General features: G+C 28.4%; 1 protein-coding gene across 1 annotated transcript in view; it reads left to right on the plus strand.

Moving 5' to 3' along the window:
- Rpn13 (regulatory particle non-ATPase 13) overlaps positions 1 to 22,627 on the plus strand; it is a 45,329-nt gene extending 22,702 nt beyond the window's left edge. The window contains exons 6-8 of the mRNA XM_075367585.1: positions 8,649 to 8,735; positions 21,206 to 21,363; positions 22,199 to 22,627. Coding sequence (XP_075223700.1) covers positions 8,649 to 8,735; positions 21,206 to 21,363; positions 22,199 to 22,459 — 506 coding nt within the window. The 3' untranslated portion in view covers positions 22,460 to 22,627. The remainder of the gene's footprint in view (positions 1 to 8,648; positions 8,736 to 21,205; positions 21,364 to 22,198) is intronic.
- The last annotated feature ends 510 nt before the right edge of the window (positions 22,628 to 23,137 follow it).

Genomic DNA, 23,137 nt, shown 5'->3' on the forward strand with positions numbered 1-23,137 from the left:
TATTGCTGGAAAATCATTGATTGAAATTTTTTAAGTGAAATTAAATTATAATATTTTAACTAAATAACCAAGGTATTATTATAATACTGCATAAAAACACAGTTAATGATCTTTTACATCATTACTAACAAGGAATACTTATTTCATTAGTTTTACCATATTTTTGCTATATCAGCATTTAATGATCATGGAACTGTCCTGTTGGTAATAAAAATAAAACAACTGAGAAAAATAAAAAAAACATTGCCTGAACAATGAAGTTAAGTAATAACAAAAAAAATGCAGTGCACTCATTCAAATTAAAACTCGCTGTACTCACAGAATTTCCAAACTACAATACATTATAGCATGCAGTGAAGTAACCTATAGATACTAGGGTTATTTTTTTCAATGTCCGATCGGTCACGAAATTAAAACCACAGTGAAAATTAATTTACACACGTTTACTTGATTGATTAACCTATTATGATTCTAAGGTTGATTTTAATAAATCATTGTAATTCATATTCATATTAAATCATATTTAATATATAAAAATTACAGAGCAATCACAGATGATTATAATTATATAACTTCATAATTTGTCCATAACTATCAATGAGGAATTATTTTTAGCAACGTCTTGATAATATAATTAACAAATTAAAATATTTTATCCAATTAGAACTATAAGAGAGCATTTTTTATCTGTAGTAGTTGAACTTTGAAATGTTTGATAGCTACCCAGTTAACAGATTTTATTACAGATATCTACTAATTTTTGAAATATGTGTTTAGTTTTATCTTATATTTGTAGATTTATCATCTATGACCATTTTTGTCATCCTATTTTCTACTGATTATTTTAATATTTTAAGTACCAAGCTTTTCCCAGCAAAAAATTACATAATTAAATATATATTGAGGACATAGTAGATTAACACGAGGGTTTTTATAGCGTTTATTTTGTAAATTTTTTAACTATAAATGACATAATTTTTCCTGTACATGTTTATCCTATCTCATGTAACAATCAAACCAGACATCTAGATAATTATTCTATTCCATTCTTGTAATTTCATTACCACAAATAGTAATACTTTAAAGTTACATAAAATAAAAATATTCCTTCAAGAAATACTTTAATAATATGCTTAATATTAAACATGAAAATAGTAGTACAGTTTTGTTAATATTTAAAGGTAGCTAATTCTCTTGTAAGTCATGCCGCAATTCTTCACGTAAAAAAGTTTATCCTAATTTATCAAAACATTAGAAACTAGATTTTATTATTCTTTTCTTTATATTATTTATAAAGATATTATTTTCTTTATTCGGTACATAACCAGTTGTACATTTATCATATTACGCAATGCTTTGTATTTCTAATTATAAGCTTTTTTTAGTCCCAACACTTAAATCACTTTTGTGTAACTTTCATCTACCATCTTTTTTTTTTATGGAAGCAGTAACTCTTCAAGTACAACAGGTACCCCAGGAATATTTACTTTTTAATGGTATTTTTAATCTATAAATGTAAAATTTATATAATATATTTAAATTCTATAAAAATAAACCATCTAGTACAGCATATTTAGATAAGACTTAACTTACCTTAATTTTTCATGAAAATACTTTCACAGGATCCTGCATCCTCAGTCATGATTGAAATAATTTCTACTAGTGCTTAATAAAAATTTAGAAATAAAAATGCTAAAATAATGAAAATTGTATATTAATGTAAATGAGTGCTGCTACCTGTTGCAGTTTTTATAAGACCTCAAACACTGTCTGATGGTATATCAAATTGAAATTTTCTTTGTATTTATATATGTAATATTTTCTAATGCATTTTATTTTGTCGTCTTTTTTAATTTCTAATATTTTTAAATTTGTGTTACTATCAGAAATAGAATTTTTATAGTTGATGAGATGGTCTGCTATATTAGATAAACCTAATTTATTTTTTTTGTTTCTATAATATTCAAGAAATCTAATTTTAAAGGATCTATTTATTTTTTCTTATATAAATACAGGTGGTACAGAGAATTAAATAATTAGAAAAAATGAAGTAAAGTTACTAACCTTTATTTGATATTGAGAATATGTTCTACAATAGTGGAAGTTTCGAACACATTACTTTTTAAAAATTACTTCACTTAAGTGCTGTCCATTTTTGTGTACACATTCAGTAAGTCAGTTCTGAAAATTTTACATAGCATGGTGCAATCTGTTCTCCAGGATGTTGACGATTTCCTCTTCAAGCTGTGTTTTGGCTAGACAAGGTTTCTTGGTTTAGTGTGGTAAATAGCGCTTTTCAGATGTTCCCATAAAAAGAAGTCACAGACTGAAAGGTCTGGAAACCAGGGTGACCAAGCGATGTTAACAGTCCTTGAAATCATGCAATCCCCCCCAGACAAACGTCTCACTGCTGCCATAGACTGTCGGGCAGTGTGTGAGGTGCCTCCATCCTCTTGAAGTCAGGTTTCCTGAAGGTCAAGATTTGAAAGAGAATGGAACCTAGGAGCAAAAAATGTTAGCATGTCAACATAATGTTGAGACATCACAGTGACGGCAGAGCCCCTTCATCTTCAAAGAAATAAGGGTCTATGACACGAAACTGCACACCAGTTTAGCACTTTATAATGGATGCTGGTGAAGCTGAGCAGGGTTTGTTTGTGCCACTTAGTGAAAATGGGCTTCATCGGACATCCAAAGATTTTCAATAAAGTTAGCATTCTCATTGATTTTAGACAATTTGAATCTTGTAATGATGAAATTTCAGGTTATGGAGTAATCTTTGCATGCTCTGATGTCCAAGCTCCAATGACTAGGCAATTTTGCACCGAACAACAAGGACTCCTTACCATTACAGCTTTCATGGCATCAATGTTTTCTGGTGTCTATACAGACAATAGACATCCATTAGCTTTTTTCAAATTACAAATCCAAGTTTTGATTGTGTGTGAAGATGGAACTTGATCGCAGGAATCGCATAGTTTAACCAAAACACTGTTCAACTATCACACTGTCACCATGTTGGTAAAATGCCCTTATGGCAACCACACGCTCTATATTATTCCACTGCTCCATCACAACTAAATGTACTTCTCTATAGTTTAACATCTTTCTCCACTTATGGACCTGCAGGACTGTCAACATCAAATTAAAAATGTATCGCTTCTCTGTGCCATCCTGTACCATCACAATCATTGCATTTAATTTTATAAATGTAATGATCTGTATTATAACCAGATTGTTTATTTTATTATTATTAGTTTTAGTTTTATTTTTTAATTATTTTATTATGTGATTATTAGGTTTGTATGGTGGTTTAGATATTTATTTATTGTGTTTTCAAAACAATAATAAAAGAATTACCTTGTAATCAATAAATAATAAGACACAAAAGAATGAAAAAATATACATAAAGTATTTATACACTAATAATGTCATTGAAAACATTACTAAAACTTACAATAAAGAAATATTTAAACATTCTATTTCTGATATTAACACAAATATGGAAATATTAGAAATTAATAAAGATGACATAAAATTAAATATATTTGAAAAATATTACATTTAAAAAAAAACAAACAAAATTTCAATTTGTTAAACCTCAGTCATGACTGAGGATGCAGAATCTTGCAAAAGTATTTTCATGAAAAATTAAGATAAGTTATGTCTTATCTCGATACCCTGTACCAGGTGGTTTATTTAATGGAATTTAAATGTAATTTAACAGTACAGAAGAATAATATGAAATCTTTAAAAAAGTTAATTTCAGTAAAATAATATAAGTAATAATAACACTGGCCAACAAAATTTAATTTTTTGTTTGTTAAATGAGAGTGAATGGCTTATTCTTATCATATTTATTATGCTGAGTTCATATATGTTAATAGATTTTTTCTATCGGGCTCAGTTTTTTGTAATTGAAATTTCTTTTGAAACAAAAATGTATGGTGAACGTAATATGTCAGTACATTACATGCATTTTGTACTTACCTAAAATTTATTTCTTTTGGACTTTTTACTATAATTTGTTGTGGGTAGCTCCCTCTTCAGGTTCCAACAGTAATCAACGAACATTTTTGGGTTCCATTTACCCTGGCATCATGTTTCCATTATAGATAACTCCTGGTGAACCTGCTGTTCTTCATGTTCATCACTGATAGTGCCGAAATTGTTAGGAAAAAATCCAATGTGAATGTAAAAAATGGATTTTGAGTGACATGTTACACTCAAGTTGTTTGTAGTTTTGAAGGAATTCACTCACAAGTTCTCTGTAGTTACTGGCCTTATGGTCTCCGAGGAATTTGTTTACCATATTCTCAAACGATTTCCTTGCCACAAACTCCAAGTCATTTAAACATTTCTCAAATGCTGGATCATTCATTAGTTCTCTTATTTGTGGTCAAACAAATATATCTTCCTTTATTTTATCATCGCTTATATTAGAGAATTTGTATTTTAGAGACTGAAACCCTCCACCATTACGATCCATTGCTTTAACAGAATTTTTGAATAAACCCAACTTAATGTGTAGTAGTGGAAGATAAACTTTTACTGGTTTTACTAATTCTAACTAAAAACATTCTTCTCACCTACAGTACCTCTCTCTTTGGCCACTGCTCTTTTATGTAATAGTTTTTCCAATCCCTGCTCTCCCACTTGCACAAAAAGAACAGAACTTAGTGTATCCAAGATGCAGTCCAAGAAAGAGCGCTATTACTTTCAGATGTCCATAAGTATGCTATAAATATTTTTTAAAGTGAATCTTATTCAAGTTTCATATTTGCATAAGACTCCTTCATGTGAACAGCATATGATTATGGTATTGATGGGTGTTTATTTCCAATGTAAAATACTACAGCTTTCAAACTAAACTTTTACTAATCAATAAAAAGTCACCATTCTTAAGGTGGTGCATTTGTCCCAAAGCTTCCATTAAAGAGTCCACATCATTACAGTGTAGTAAGTTTTTGTACTGAGAGAAAAAAAATGTTCAAATTCTGACTGTCTGTTACAGAAATCACTTATTTTAATGTTTAATTGTAAAATATTTCATTCTTGATGCCAGAATTTCTGATTGATTCTCTGATGAATTTAGATCATAAACCAGATCATTTAATTCTGACCGATTAATTAAATGAGGTTCAGTATATCTATTTTCTAAAAAATTTGGATCTCTTTCTTCATCGCCTGAAGTCAGCACAAGATTTGACATTTTCATCTTCACCTAAGTTCCATGTTTCTTCTGGTGATACTGGAATTGGAACCTCTTGGCTATGTGGCACTGGCCGCATGACAGAGGGAATATCAGAGTATTTCATAGTACACCTAATTTTAGCTGTTATCCTAGAGATCTTTATTACACAAAAACAACACTTAGTGGTGTGATCCTTCAGTTCTCTACAAACCATTGAAATTGCAAATGGCATGTGACAAGATCCATTTAGCCAACCAGTCAACAGTGTTACACAAGACGCACAGAAAATATGATGCCCAAGATTTGCTCTGATCACCTAATTCACATCTAAAATACAATTCCTATGACTATTTTATCTGTAGAGTTATATTTTTTTCTGAGACGTCAACGTTACTTCACCACAGATGTAGCCAAAATTGTTTAGATGATTAATGCAACTGCAAGGCATTGTTAGTACATTACAATAACTATTGTTTAAAAAGAAACACTTTATAAACACACTAATTTAATAAACATACACTACTTTACTGAACAACATATACCTGCAAATATGAAAGCCAGCTACAAAACTGAATGTTACACACACAAAAACTCGCACTTGAATGAGAATTAAAAATATTTCTCTAGTCTGCTCGACAGTTTATAAGTAAATATAATGACAGAAATAATTAATGAGTGGATAATATGTTTATAATAACATGAAAATAGGAAGAATGCGTCACATTCACTGTGTCAACAATTAAGGGACTGTAATAAATAAATAAATAAAAGCTATTTAGTTGATACGTAATATAATAAAATATATTCACAAAATGCTATGCTTATGGAGTTCATGTTCCATAACCCTGGATTCTAGGGTTTTGGTAAGGTTTTCTTAAAAAATTAAGTATCATTCAATAATCACAACAAAATATGTTGTGGATGTGTAGGCTACCCATTAGTAGATGAAGCTACTGGCTTACAAACTACTCATATTTACTAGGGTGCAATCTTAACTATAGTAACATACAGTTGGACAGACTTACTGCAACAGTTGCTGTTGCAATGAGTCATGTCTTCTAATATGATTATCTTATCTTAATGCAGGAAAAGTACATCCTACTAGTGAGATCACTGAACCTATCATATCAGTTTGTTTTTTCTGCAGACCTGTGAATGATTTTGCTTTTACTTACCCGTTTCAGAAGGGAGTTTGTTTTTGCTTAAATCATCTTTTGATGAAATTTAATTTAACGCTTTACTTAAATTTTGTTTTTAATTTTACAATGGATACTACAAATGACATAGTTTGTTGTTTAATTTATACACCTTAAGGAAAACAAACAAAATTTTTTAGATGAAAAACAAATTTTTTTTCTTTTATTCTTAAAACTAATAGGTATTACTTGTTAAAGTTTGAAAAACTCGGTTACTATTCAGGGTAGATATGGACTGCTGGACCAGGGATTAGCTTCTTCCCTTCTACAGGTGTCCTATAAAGAAATTGAGAAACTTTCAGGTCATGTTCTATTGATGAAAATAATGAAAAAAGTTCATGTAAACATAAGTCTGGAAACACTATATTTTTGAGTTACGACTAGCAAAAGATCTCACCTGGATTTCAGCTCTTCTAATAAAATAAAGCCTTACTGTAATTTTTGGGACCCAAATTAAGGAGTAAAGTTTAGGTGGTTTCTTATATAATTTAAGCTGGGAAATAAAATAAAACAGGTCCTGGAACTGTAACTCGCAGTAGGTTTTAAGATATCTGACATAAAACACAAAATTCAGTGGCCTAAAACCTTTTTTGGGTTTGTTGTACAATAGTTTTTTTAAATGATGTGAAAGATTTAGTAACAAGACTTGAAGAAAGTTTAATTTTGAAAAAATTAATATAAATACAGCCAATAAAAAGTAAATAAAAACTTAAAAATTGATTTTTTTATTGAAGCATAACAGACAGAAAATTGTATTATTCTTTCTGTACCTAATAAACATTGTTCTTAATATAGCAAAACAAAGAAAATGTAATACATGAAATGATAAATGGTAACAGAATAGCAAACCTCAATTACCATATTAGTTTGAAATTCCCTCCTTTACAATTTATGCAGCACGCTGCCCGACATGAAATATTTCAGATGGCTTTCCATATCATCTCAGGATTGTTTTGTATTTTAATGAGTAACTCTTCTTTAGTTCTAACGTTTTGTTAGTATACTATCATTTTCAAATGGCCCCAAATGAAGTAAGTAATCTAGTGATGTTAAGTCAGGTGATCGTGGTGGCCAGTTGATTGATCCACCACATCTAATCCAGTTAAAGAAATCAACATTCAAGTGATTTCTAGCTATTAAAGAAAAATGTGGTGTTTACTAGAAAAAATCTAGTTTGTAAAGGTACATCCTCCAAAAGAGCTAGCAAATTATTTTTCAAGAAATGAATGTATGGATCTCATTTGTTTTCATTGAAAACAAATGGTCTCAAAATTTTATCATTAATAATACCACACCAAATATTAATGTGAAATCTTCGTTGGAAACTAGTTTCCACAGTACCTGTAGATTGACTTTGCTCCATAAATGACTATTTTTAGAATAGAAGACTGTTTCTTGTAAATGTAGCTTCATTAGTAAAAATAAATTTACCTTGTCAGAGTTGTCTAGAAGCCAATGACAGAAGTTTAACCGCTGGAGGTAATCTGTTGGCCACATATTTTGAACCTTCTGTAGGCAGAAAGGATAAAGATATTCTTTTCTTAGGATGTACCACACTTTGTTTTTTGACAAACCAGTGTGATATCATGTTAGGTTGGATGTGAAGATGTCCATTTGAGGCCTACATGAAGGTGAAATTTGATATTTATTTTACTGATGCAAATGTCTTGCCAAGGCATTTACATCAGCGGCATCCCGACCAAGGCCTGGCTGTTGTCTGTGAGATGTAATCAGAGAGAGAGTAGGTGTCTTCCCCTTACGGGGTTGGGATGTGACATGAAATTCACCTTGTACTTGCTACACTGAATATGCTGAATCACACAATTTTCATCATTAACACGATGATTTACTTGGCATTCAATAGAAATGACTGTTTTGTTCGTAAATGCTGATAATACTGGGGAAAAAAGGTTTTCATATTTGGAATCCGCCTTCTAGGAAAGCTTTCCTGATATTCACATCGAGTAGCTTCAGAATTTCCATTACAATATCAATAATAAAAATTATATTGGCTGCATGCATATTCCTCATTAGAAAATTGAAATTACATTTTCCCCTATGATGTGATAATATTACACTTCCTTTATCTGTATGATAATTTATGAAAACAGATTCAAAGTGCACAAAAATGACATGAAATTCACCTTTGGATTTTTTTTCTAAAAAAAAATCAATTTTGAATTTTAAACATACTGTTTGTTTTGTACTAAACTGAAATTGTTTTCTGTTTGATTTTTTCTTTATTGTAATTTTTTTAGGTCAAAATCCAATTCAGTTGAGTGATTTACAAAATTTCTTATCTGGTGTCAGTGGTCCAGGGTCAAGTGCTCAGTCACAGCAAAATGGTATTAAATTTTTATTTATGTATAATATCAAGATAGTGTTCAAATAACTAACCGCTTCAGTGTATTACTTCAGTTCGGTGTAAATACTTTATATATTAACTTTGCTGGTTCATATTTTGTAATAAACAAAAGACATTGTCCAGTTGATTATTAAATATTAATTTTAATAAGTTATAATGATCATTACATGTTTACATTTAAATGTAATTTTTACATTACCTTGTTGAAAAGATGTGTTAATGAATATGTATGTTGACAATAAGAGCTCTAAATTTAGACTGAACAATGCATTAATAATAATGAATAACTAATATAAAATATCAGCTGATAAGATAGGCTAGCTGAATATACTTATCTGTTTACTTTTACAAAAGAGAAAGAGAACGAATGAGAGTGTTCATGTATTTGTAAATTAATAAGAATAAAAAGAGAGTGAGTCTTAACATAACTACCCATCAAAAAAAATCTGGTTATATTTTTCTTTATAATATGAAAATGCACATATTAGAAACAAAAATATGAAGAATAATAATATTAATAATCATTGATTTGTAATCGCAATAAGTCATATAAATGATGGGGTGATTAACAATATAATTATAAATGAATGAATGATGCAGATAATATAACCTAAAATATTGTATCTTAACAAACATTTAGTTACACATATATTACTTAAATAAATAATAGTATAAGTATAATAAATATACAAGTATTACATAAGTAGCTTGAAACTGTATTCACATTTATTTTTCATATGTATTAACAATGATCACACATTTATGTAATAAATAATAGTTCCAAAGCTCATATATAAATTGATCAAAATCAGTGATCTGATATGTACGAATAATTATACCTACAATCATATAGATTTAGGATTTCTTCTGATGTGTTCATGGGTCTACTGGTAAGATGTATCCAATGGCCGGTATATAACTCATGCCATTGACAATTTACATATACTTAATCCATTGGCAAGTATATAACTCGTACCAATGACAAATTACTTGTACCTAAAATCATATAGATCTAGGATTTCTTCTAATGTGTTGTTTGCAAGTATACTGGTAAGATGTATCCAACGGCCAGTATACTCATGCCATCAACAATTTAACACGTATATAAATCTTGGATAATCTATACCTCAAATTAATCAATCGTATTAAGGTGTATTGCACCACAATAATAAATCAATAAATAATACTACAATGTATATATGTAGTATATATGTGTTTGTGTGTGTAGTATAGTAATTATTCTGTATATATTAGGAGTGTAAGAGCAATATGAATGTTACATCACAAATAGATTAATATAGATATGCAGATTAGATTATAAATAATAATAATACACATTTATGTACATAATAACAATCATACTGTGTGAAAACAAATCAAATAACATAATAGTAATAAAGTATATGAATAATTAATTCAATCATTGGAGATTGGTAATAAGCATAGTTTGTGTACAGGGCTTCTTAATTGACCATTAACTGTATCTAAATCAACAACCCTTACTACGTTGTCAGAACCCGGATAAATCTGGGTTGCAATTCCATGTTTCCAATGCATGGGTGAAGGATTTTCTTTGGTAATTAATACTAAGTCTCTAATACAAAGGTTACGGGAAGGAATACACAATTTATTGTGTTACTGAATACAATGTAAATAGAGCTTAGACCATAGTCTGTAAATAGATTGCACAAATTTTTGGAATAGTTGACAATGGATGGCCTTTGTGGGTAATTTCAATTTTTGGTAATTGGGTTCAGGCACAGAAGTGAGTGGACATCCAATGAGAAAGTGTCGTGTTGAAAGAGGTTCTGGATCTCTGTAATCTGTAGAAATAGTGAAAATAGCGTGGGAATTGAGACTTTTAATTGGGTTTTCCAGGTGTAAATGACCAAGTTATACCTTGTATTGATTAGAATGTTTTAATGTCTGATTTTCAACAGAAGTTGAACCGTTATCAGAAAACTTGAGTAGGGATGCCTCTATGTGATAAATCTTTTAAATGCTGCAGTGAATGACTGTGAAGTCAGGTCATAAACTAATTCTAAATGAATAGCTTTGGTAGTGCTATATAAGATTTAGTGAAGATTTTAGACCTCTGCCAAATGAATCATAATTAGACCGCTGTAGTCTACTGCGCAAGCAGAGAATGGTTGGGAAGGAATTACTCTGGAAGGTGGTAGTGTTAGTCAGACTTTATTGTATGGGCACAAAAATAAAAGGTAAATTTCTTCTAGCAGGAATTCAAAATGTAACACTAATAATGATTATACTAATATGACAGTGCATTATAAGTAAAACATTATAGTAAAACCTCTCCACATTAGAATTGAAAGGGAAATGAAAACTTCTCAGTACAGGAGATTATTAAATTTATAGTGAAAGATCTAATACTAAGAGGGTTTCATATATACATAAATCACAATTACCTAAAAATTCCACCTTTGTGTTATTTTTTTTTTTGTTTATGCAAGTTTAAAGGAATTAAAGAAATCTATTCTGAGTCATGTAATATTTTTAATAACTTTACATTATTGATATAGTAAAATTTTAACAAAGTAAAATTTTAGGTTATAAATTATTAACTATTTAAAATATTGATTATTCATATTAATACTATTATTTTTTTCTTTTGTAGTAATGCATTAAAAATTACTATGGTCTTAGCACAGTGAATTAAAGACTTTAGCAACAAATATTAAGTTGTTCAAACCAGCTTACAATGAATGACTCAGCCAGAAACCCTTTGCCACAACAAGCATCCAAAGATGGTAGCATTATAAAAATTTTTCATAGAAAGATATTTTACATGTTATATTGAATTGAGATTTGTATGAAGCTATTATGAATTAATAGTCAATGATCTGCAATTGCAAACTCTTATCAAAAGTATTTTCTTCACGTATATATAAATTAGTAATGAAAAGAGTTTTAACTTATACTTAATATTTGAAGAAAATACATTTTTTTTAAGAATCTTGACAACACTACTTTATTTTGTGGCTCATCTTTTGTTCCTTTGTGGCTTCTTGTTTATCATTTTAAATATGTTACAAAAAAAAGTTCAGAGTCCTAAACATTTTTCACTTTTGTTAAAATGAAAGCACATACATTCATTAATGATTGTTTTTCAATCGATTTATTTTAGAATAAATTAATTTTCTTGACATTAACAAAGATGCAACATTAAGAGCAGGTGATATTTTCACATTTGACGAGGTTTGGTATCCTTCCTCACCACTTGGGTTTATGGATTTTCTTTTTACATGTTATTTTACCATCTTCCGTTTTTACAGATTTTCTTCTGTTGATTCAAGTGGAACAGCCTTATTCTGTGACTTACTGAGTGAAATTCTAACTTTCTTTTTTGGTTCACGGAAGTCATCTTGAAGTGGATCAGGAATTTTAGCTTTTACTTTTGAATTTTTTTGTAGACTTGTCACTATATCCGAACAAACTTTGTTTATGTTAATTGATGTTACATAAGATATTCTGATTTTTTTCTTGGGTTCTGGTAGATCATTGTATATTAAATCTGACGTTTCTTTTATTGTAGTTAAAAATTTATGATTATTAATACATTCATCTGATCCTTCTTAATCTGATATAGTGACAATATCTAAATCAGAATTATTTAACAAAATATGTTATTTATTCACTAATTATTTAATGTTCAAATATGTAATACTCAAACTGCACTAAAAATTAAATTAAATGTTCTGATACACAATATGTATTTAGCTCATAGCATTCATGTTTCTCTATCATATTTAATGTGTTTCTTTACTTGCAGTTAAAAATAGAGTTTAAATGCTGGATGAATATATTTTACAATCTCAATAGCTTCATACAATATTACATATAAATATTATTTCCCATTGTATTACATTTGATCAATTAAGTTTTATATCAGTTTTAACAAATTACTTTATTGCATTAAAGAAGCAATAATAACATTTAAAAACGAGCCATAAAATCCAGTCGAAAATAACAGAACTAAATTTTCATCTGAATCGGATGAATATGTTTGATTCTAAGAAGTTTCATTGTGAAATGTAATTTCATACATTTTGAAGTGATGGTTAGATTTGTTTTGTTTTTTTCATAGATTTGTTTTTTGTGATTTTCTTTCGTAGAATTATCAATATTTAACTTTTTAGATGAATTATCAGGTTTGTGAATAAATTTTAGTTTTTTGTTATTTTTTATGTGTCTAATCTTGTTTTATCGATTTAAGTTTTTTTTTGTTTTTTTTAATGTTTATATAGATTTTCCTTTTTATCATGATCTGTATCGCCTTACATTTTAAAGATGTTATCTGTCTTACAACCACTTATACTAGATCCAGTTTCATTAGTTTCATTGAAATCTGAACAGTATTTTCTAAGTTAATGGAATTAATTCATCAATAACATTATGTGTACATTCACAATCTTCATTAATTTTAGATTCAATAGTTTGAGTAGATTTAAGGCGTATTTAAGTGAATTATCTGTTTCACAACGATGTTGTATATGTTTACAACATATACCTGAGCTTTAGAAGCAAATACTGCAGGACATGACTGACTCTGATTAAAGAACGGCTGACCTAAGTTTGTGCTATCAATTCCATTTTCAGAAATAAGTTTTGAAACAATGTCTTGTATACCAACTTCTGCACATAAACTATTTAAATAGATTTGAAACAGCTCCTTATGATTTAATAATTTATTAGGATGTTTCTTCATGTGTGAATAAATTGCATTTTTATTTTTTAAAGCAGTAGCATATTTTGCATTCATATAAACTGCTGTTAGTCAGATTGTTTGTAGAAGTATGTGGATAAATATTGCCAACTTCATCCACAATTACAAGGTACGATTCATAAGGCATGTTAGTAATCATAGTAATTTATGGTTGGTTACCATATGTATATGGTAAAATTGCTTATATCAAAAACTTAAATTTTTTTACGAAAACCTTCATTTAATCAAAATGATGGCCTTACATGTCAACTATGATAATTTTTTTCAGTGTGATATTTCTTGAAACAATTTCCTGGGTGTAAACCCAGGTCTCTAGAACATTAGGAGTAAGCCTACCTTGGGGTTCAACTATTTCATCATCACTATCTTCAGTTTCACTGTAGTTATCCAAAATAGCATTTTCTTGATCATGTTCTTCAAAATTATAATCTGGATCTTCATCTTTATTATCATTAAATTCATTTTCAATATCAGAATCAGTTGAAAAACTACTAGAATGACTTGTAGTTGCCATGCCTACTCACAGAATACAGAACCTCACTTCGAGAACGTATTTAAGTGTAAGACTATCTTTTTTCAATTATATCAGTTTTGAATTTTAATATTGCATGGGTTTACGATCTTACAAACAGATGTCTGTTCATTTTTTAATCTCATTCTTAGCCGCGATTAGTTTAAAAATGTCGAGTCATACTTGACAAAAGAGTGCTAGGTGTAAATTCATTATAGAGTTATACTCGACAGAGTAGCAGTACCAGTAAATTATGATGTCAAACTGCATTTGACAAAAGAATGCAAAGGGTTAAAGGTTACATTGAAATTGATTATTTGATTAGTAGTTGTATGAAGCTAATTCAAATAGATTATTATTTAGATTGGGAAGAAGTGGCAGTTACCACTCTGTATTATTAAAATTTACATCATGAAGAAAGTTGAGGTGTTGAAAAATGCAAAAAAATGTAAGGAACTGAATATATTTTTTTTAATGGAAAATTATTCAAATGGTATACTATAGAAAATGAAAGAGATGATCCCATTAATGAAGAAACTTAGGAAGAAAGGAGGAATCTGTGCAATTAAGTTATTAATTGCAAAAATGATAATGGATGTAAGAGCATGGAGAGATGATACAGATTTAAATAATTTCTTAGAAAAGTAAATGCAGAGATTCAGCCAAAAAAGAACAATTGAATCACAGTCAAATAAATATAAAAAATGAAACAAAAAAAACTCCAGGATGTCACAAACATGCAGCTTGAGAAACAGAGACATGAATCTAGAAATAACAGACTACAAATGAATATTGAAAGTTATATGAACAAAGGAAGAGAAGAAACTGAAAGATTTCTTGCATTGTTCATTATATCTTATTAAGTAGAGAAGAGGAATGAAAAAGAAACTGAAGTTGATAATAATGATGAACAAATTTATAAAACTGAAAATGGAAGGCAGAATATATATCAGTTAACAAAACGAGAAGTTTTTATATGATTGTAATATAAATTGAATACATTGAATCAGCAATAGAATGAGGAAAGAGATGTAGACATTATACACAGCTATAATTTGCGAGCTTACTTCCAAATTAAAAAAAAAAGAAAATTTAATTTGAAAAGCTCATTGAAGAATCAATATAAAATAAAAGCTCAATCACAAAACAATTCAAATTAAGGGGGGAACAACGAAAAAATGTACTAGGGTTATGTAGTCTGATTACATGTATATTATTAAAAATAAAAAAAAATAATTAACATTAACAATACGATAAATAATTTTTTAACATAAATTGAACACATTAAGCATATCAAAATTATTTTGAATCATATATATGGAATCATAGAAAACACATTTCCACACTACTCGTCTGTCATATTTAAAAAATATATAAAATAACGTAGTTAACGTTAACAATACAAGAAGATAATTTTTTCTTAATATTAGTTAAATATATTATTTATATAAGAGTTATATGGAATCATATTATTAATTTTTCTCTACATAAGAATACTTTCCTGCACATATAAAAATAATGATGACCTCGCATCGAATACACCTATTTACCCAGTCTCACTGTCCTGTCTCATCGAACAAAGAACACATCATCACTTCCGTGCGATCCAACTCAAATCACGTCTCCTTTCCATGACTGCTAAATTCACACTAGCCCTGAAAACAAAGAATGTCAGTCTGGCTTCCCATGCCAGACGCTCGTTCGTATTTAAGCACGTACACACTTTTTTCTGAGAATGTATATGCTCACACCAGTCCACGATGACATCACCGTCTGGCTATCCAGACCATGTCATACATCAAAAAACAAAGTTATGTAATACAATTTCTTATCAAACTAATTACGTTTATTTAACTATTAAAATAATATAATACTATTGCCTATTTTCTGTTTTTAATATCAGCTAAGCCAAATGAATATTAACTACTTTTTAAAATATTGAAACTTTTTTCTTTATGACATAATATATATATCGTTCGTAACCAACAAAATTTAGAATGGTTACAAATTGTTCATTAAGACACAAAAATAAGCTTGTGGAACTGATGGAAGAGCTGAATGAAGTGGAATGGAATATTGTTGGTTTAGCAGAAATAAGACTTGGTGCATGCTTCTAAAAATCACAGTAATAATATTCTGTTACAACAGTTCTGCAGAGTCTGTGGAACAGAATTCTTAGTAAACAAAAATATATCTGATAAAGTACTGAATTTAGAAGTTACTCTCAAAAAATTAATAAAATAATTTATGAAGCTGATTGAACATAAGTTAAGAAAAGAATAAAAATAATTTAAGTGTATGTCTATGTCATCTCGTGATCGACATCCTCTAAAGATGAGATACAAAAAGTGTAAAATTGATTATGGAAGAAGATAAATATAAATATGTATTATTGATAGGATATCTGAATCCCAAAATCATAATAAAATGAAAGTGAAAAGTCGTTCAAGATACATGGTACAGGTATAAGAAATAAGAGGCAAACTATTTTTTAAATTTGCTGAAAACATAAGTTATTTGTAATGAATAAATTTTTCTTAAAAAGATCTGAAAATAAATGAACCTGGACTAACCGAGATGAAGAGACGATGAAATAGATTTTTCTTTGGCAAGAAGAGAGATTGATGTCAAGCATAGGTAGGGACAAGAGGATGTCAAAAGATGTATGGAGGAAAGGAGGAGGCTTAAAAATAACAGTGAGAGAAAATTAAATTTACAGCAATTTTGTAAATTATTGGGAAGAAATTTAATGGATGTATAAAGATGATTTATTAGAATCATTATATATGGGAAGTGTTAAAAGTTATTTGAGGAATAAAGAATAAGTGTTTATAAGATTCTGGTTCTAAAAGATGAAATAGAAAAATAGAGAAGGAAAAGAAAGATTTGCTGAATGTCATAACAAATTTTTTATAATAAACTTTATAGTGGGGAAAGGATAATCCAAAACAGCAGAAGAAATGAAGAAAATAGGCATTTTGAATGATTACAAAAACGTAATTATTAAAAAAAAAAAAATCCAACAATTTACACTGGCTATTAACAGAATGAAAGATAGAAAGGTGAAAGTATTTCAGTTGAAGAAATATAAACTGATTGTGCACTGTTTGCAGATACCTTTTTTTTAATAAATGCATGAAAGATAGGAAAATTCCTGAACCATGGTTGTATAATTATATGCTTAGTTTATAATTATTTTGTTGAATATAAAGAATTATAGATTATGTTAACTTCCAGTAATGAATAAAATGTGTATGCACATAAGTACAGTTTCTTCATATTTGGAACCATATATTTATGGTACTTAAGCAGATTCTAGAAAAAATTATTCAATAATAGACAGTATTTGGAAATACAATTATTAAGAAAAATATTTATGGTTCCTGGCGATTTTATTATTCATAGACTTCAAAAAGTCATTTGACAATATTAAAGGAAATTGTCTTACATAGGTTGAAAGAGTCAGAAATTCAGGAAACATTTTAGAGATTATTAAATCATTTATTATAACTTGACATTAAAAATAGAATCATATAGCCAAAAGAAAACAATAAAAACACAGTAGTTTTAGACAGGTAATATACCTTCAGCTAAAATATTTAATTAGAATATTGGAAAAGATTTTAATAGATGAACTGGGATGGATTCAGTATAAATATAGATGATTCTTGGTTTAACAGAGAATGGACAGAGTGCAGGATTAAAATAAAAGAGATAAACTGTGCAGAAATAAATTATGTTTATATAGGAAATGAAATAATGAAGAAGTAGATACTTTTGTATATTACAATCATCTATTGTAATAGACTATATATATTATAAATATATATATATAATCAAATTATATATATTTCTCTCCCTTGTTCTTTTCTAAAGAATAACAAGGGAGAGAAATTAAGAGGATAAATTTTGATGGATTGAACAGATTTTAAATTATATTGAGATGGAAACAAAAAGAAAATTATATAACATGATGGTGCTACCAGTTATTAAATATGGAATGAAGATTTGGGTGTTGAGCGAAAAGGATGTAGTAAGGATAAAAATTGCAACTTGGAGTATGTCAAGAAATGTGTTGGATATAAGAAAAAAGACAAGAAAATTGTAAAATGAAACGTGGGTACAGTTATTTTCTGCAGAGGAAGTGGAATTTGGCCAGGCATATTGTATGTAATGACAGGTAAACAAAGAAAATAATCAGATGGTATTGAAGAGAGGAAGACTGAACACATATTGGAAGAGGCAGTAAAATATTGTGTTGGTATGGTACACAGTGGCATAAGGTAGAAAGGTATGGGAAACAATGAAAAATGTGTATATAGAAGAATGGTTGTAAGAAAATAAGTCAAAACTGTTAAGTTATAATAAAAACACGTAGATTGAAAAAAATATAAATAATGAAATAAGGTGAATAATTAAACCACTTATGTCCAACCCACGGCCCAGTTGTTCCTTTTGTGTGGCCCTTATAGATTTTACGAAGATACTTTTTTATCCATTAAAAATCTAACAAAAATTATGATTTATTTTATGCAAGTAATTGAACATCTATGTATATTGGCTATGACTGCTTACCGTAATACAGTTTTCATGGCTATGTTTTAAATTAAACTACAACATTCGTAGGTGGCCCTTATAGACTTAAGTTTTTTAACTTATGATTCTAAAGATACACACTGTAAAAGAATTTTATTTTTAAAATAATATGATTTAAAAATAAAATGCATATATTTTAGATAATTTTTTTTTATAAAAATTATGTTCGAAACAAAATATAAATAAGTTTAGTTAGATTTGGAGAATTTGATAAAAAAACAAAAAAAACACCATTATTAAAAAATAAAACCTTTATGATTTTTTGAAAAATGTTGTTTTATTACATTGAAAACTGTACAATAAAATTATTAGTAAGTTAAACAATTTACTTATGATACCTCTTGTCTATGTGACGTGCGGCTCGCTTCACATTTCTAGTATTTTATTGGCCCAGTAATGATTTTGGGTTGCACATATCTGAATTAGACTAACTACTTGAAAATTTGAGACAACATAATTTTGAATTTTTAGCCATAAAACATAAAACATTACTTAAACATTACATAAACATTACTGATTAAAATTAAATTATTATTAATTAAATTTTTTGTTAAAATTATTTTAAAATTGTTTTAATTTCTAAAGATAATGTACTTTTATCTAATAGATGATAAATGCAGTAAACCGAGCTAAACTACTTTAAAAAGGTTGTTAATAAATCAAGTGAACTGTTAACAGATTGGATATTAATAATTTGTTTCATTATAGATATCATTGTACTATCAGAAGTAATTGTTCTGAAAATATATGTTCATTTATCTATTTACAAACCATTATAATGAAGTTTTACCATATTGTATTAATATATTTCAGCATAAAGTTATATTATTGCTTTTTACAATATTAGTATAATTCAAAAATTTCAGTAACATTAACATTTTATTTTGTTATTTATTAAATTTATTTTTACCATAAATTTAGTCATTAAGTGTATATCATTCTTCTAGTTCTAATTTGACAGCAGTTTTTAAAAAAATCATCTAAATTAAAATAATTTTCATTCTGCTTTTTTCAAGATTTAATATTTCTTGTTCTTTTTTTACATTGAAGTTGTGTATTCTTTTTTCATACTCAGAATGGTCAATTATTCCTTTTTTATGTGCAGTTTCAAAGAAAGAAAAGCTACATGTTTTGTGAAAATAGATCATTTTTTATGGAAAATTTTTATTTGTTTAAATTAAATTAGAAGGAGGCATTCAAAATAAATGAAAAACAAGCTTCTACGTTGATAAAAAATGTAGCCACAGACGACTTATTTTAACTTGGCAATCTCTAGTGAATGTTTTGTGTACAGATAAGACCATTCTACACAGGTGTTATATACCTTTCCCCCTTTACCTACTTTTAAAATTGTAACAGTTGCCAAACTATGAGTTATTTGTTTGTAAAAAAATTTAATTAGTATGAATAATGATAAAAGTTCTTCAGCTACATAAAATACATCTATATAAATAAAAAACAACCTTTGTTTTGTTATACCCTAATAACTCAAAAACTGCTTAACCAATTTTGCTGAAAATGTCACAATTTTTATAATTTATCCCAGGAGTGTTTACATGTTGGAAATTTTTTGAAATTCATAGTTAAAAGGGTTAAAATAGAGTTATAATTAAACTTATTTCCCTATTTCGTACTATACTAAACAAAATATTCAGTATTTGGGTTTGCAATACTCTTCAGACAAATATCTAAAAACCTTAATCGGGTTTTATTAATTTCAATTTTTAAGAGGTGCAACAGTGAACGGTGGGGCAACCAGAGGCAGTGCAGCCAGTCGCACCGCGACTGGCTGCACTGCCTCTGGTTACTTGACTAAAAAACAGTGACTGCAATTGGAAACACAAGTAACCATATAGTGCAGGCAAAGCCGTGACGGAGATGCTAGTTAAAATAAATTATGCAAGTACTTTATTTGATTATAAATTAATTTTGTAAAGTAAAATATTCCCTAAGCCTGGCTGTGAACCATTTCCCTTTCATTCCATTACTGCTGCTAACTATCTTATATCTTGTCCACTTTTCTTTTGTTTTCTTCTTTCTTTTTTTTTGTGAAAGTAAAGTAGGTAATTTAAAATAAATAATGTGTACTGACCAGTTGTTTTTAAAGAATAAAATAAATTTTACTAATAGTTTGGAAAATGAAAAACTCTGGAAAATAAAAAATGTGCTATGTAGATTATCAGTAATGTTATAGGAATCCTTTAGGATTTGAATACCCATTTTACCAATGTACTTATTCTGTTTGAGTTAATAACTCTAGCTCAGGTCTAGCAAATTAGGAAAAAGATAACTTGTAAATAAATAAACTGTTATAGCCTTTTTGTATTATAATACCTTGTTTATTCTGTCCTTGTAAGACAGTATAATCTAATTATAAAATGTTTATAATTCCTTTAATTTTTTGACTGATTTAATATGATTGTTAATTATTATTTGTGATAAATCTTGGAAAAAATGTGTTGAGATTTGGTATTTTAATGACTTTTTTATTCATTGATGTCTATGAAACTGATGAATCTTTAAAGACATGAGTAAATTAAATCAGTTATGTTTAAGTTTCTTTGTTGTTTATCTGTCCATTGATTTTAATGGGTTATAGTTGATTTATCTGCTGCTATAACACCTGAAAGTTTACAAGCAGTATTGAGTGATCCTTCACGTGTAAGAGATTTACAACAGCATCTGCCATCTGTCGGAACACAAGGCAACCAACAGGAACAGTTAAGATCTACTCTGGCCTCACCACAATTTCAACAGGTAATTAAGTAATATATCTTTATCTGCCCTTCAAACAAATTAATTTATTGATATCTTATTGAATTATGCATAGGAGTATTTTTTATTTTTTCATATTTTATGCTATACTCAGAATTATAATATAAAGTTCTTTACTTATAGTTTGATTTAAGGATGTCATGCTTAAAGCTCTGATCAGTAAATCAAATTATCAACTAAAAAATGTTTCTTACCAAAAGAAAAGTTTTTTATTAGTGGAAGGTATGCAAAATAATTTGATATTCTATCTGAATCTATAATCAGTAAAGTTTAACTTTTGTGTTCTATTTAATCAGTTTATTGAAAACGAATTCAAATCCTTTTTTAAGGTGCTATTCCACAAGCGTGTTACAGACGTTTTGGTACCTTCATTTTACGTAAGAAGTGCTGTTTTCCATGCAATATCCAAAAAATTGTCTCCCAAGTTTTAACTAATATCTTCTTGTAGTATTTATGAGCTTAATATATCTAGTATTTATATCAGGTTAATATTTCATTGATGTAACTAATTAATTTAAAAATTAACTATTCAATTTAAATATTTAGCAAATGGTAAAAGTAATCTTTGTTAAAAATTGTTTGTTTGCATTTTTAAAAATTTCAAACTAATATGTCATTATGTTATGAAGTCTTATTATTCATTGTAAATTTTGTACTTTAAATTGTGTAATTTAGTAGAAAATAGAATTAGTAGAACAATCATATTACTATTTTATTACGTTTTTATTGTTCTTGAGATTTATTAGTTTATTTTAATTAATTTTTTTGTGCCATTAGATAGATAGTAAAAAATCATTAAATGCTTTTATTTTTGCAGGCAGTTAGCATGTTCAGTACTGCTTTACAGTCAGGTCAGCTTGGACCAGTTGTTTCACAGTTTTCTGTTGGCCCTGACGCTGTAAGTGCTGCCAATCAAGGAAATATGGAAGAATTTGTTAAGGCATTACAGAATGCCAGCATTAATCCTGATCAATCTGCTGATGATTCTGCAACTAAGCAAGCTGAAAAACGTAAAAAAACTGAAGAGCAGAGCAAGAAAAAAGATAATGATGATGATGAGGATATGGCTTTAGATTAACATCATTTTTAAGTTTTCGTCATTGATATATTATTATGAAATAATAAATATAGATTTGTTTTCATTCAATGTAATCAATTTTTGTTCATTTGCTAGAATAAAGCATTGTATGGTTTAACTGTATAAATTTATAATTAATCTAGTTAATAAATGATATGTAATTGGTAATATGTGAGTAGTTTTTATTTTATATGCTGAATGAAAAGGCTTATTAAAACAATCCCCAGAATCTGAAAAACCTCATCCTTCATACCATCAAAATCAGAAGAAATATTTACATTTCATTGTTAGGTCTTTATAATATAGATTATCAGGCCAAAGATTTTTCCAGCATTTTACTATGTTTTTTCCAATCTCATTCCAAGCTTCAGCAGAAAAAAAATTACTGCCTTCACGTCAGTTTTTTTGAGAAGGTCCGTGAAAGTTGATTTTATTTCTAGTGCCTCTTGTTCTAATAGAAAAGCTATCATTTTCTTTTTGTGTATTCACTTTACAGCTTGTATTACACCCTGATCAAATGGCTGTTACATTAGGAGGCAAAAATTTTACAAAGATGTTGGCAGATCTAAGGTTTTCTCTGCTGGATGGGCCTCATCATGGCCTGTACAGACCTTCCTGATGCCCCAGCCTGTGGCTTCTCCTCTCCACAAATCGTCAAACCACACCTCAGCAACGACC

The sequence above is a fragment of the Lycorma delicatula genome, chromosome 1 (assembly GCF_047948215.1).
Source record: "Lycorma delicatula isolate Av1 chromosome 1, ASM4794821v1, whole genome shotgun sequence".
Lineage (NCBI taxonomy): Eukaryota > Metazoa > Arthropoda > Insecta > Hemiptera > Fulgoridae > Lycorma > Lycorma delicatula.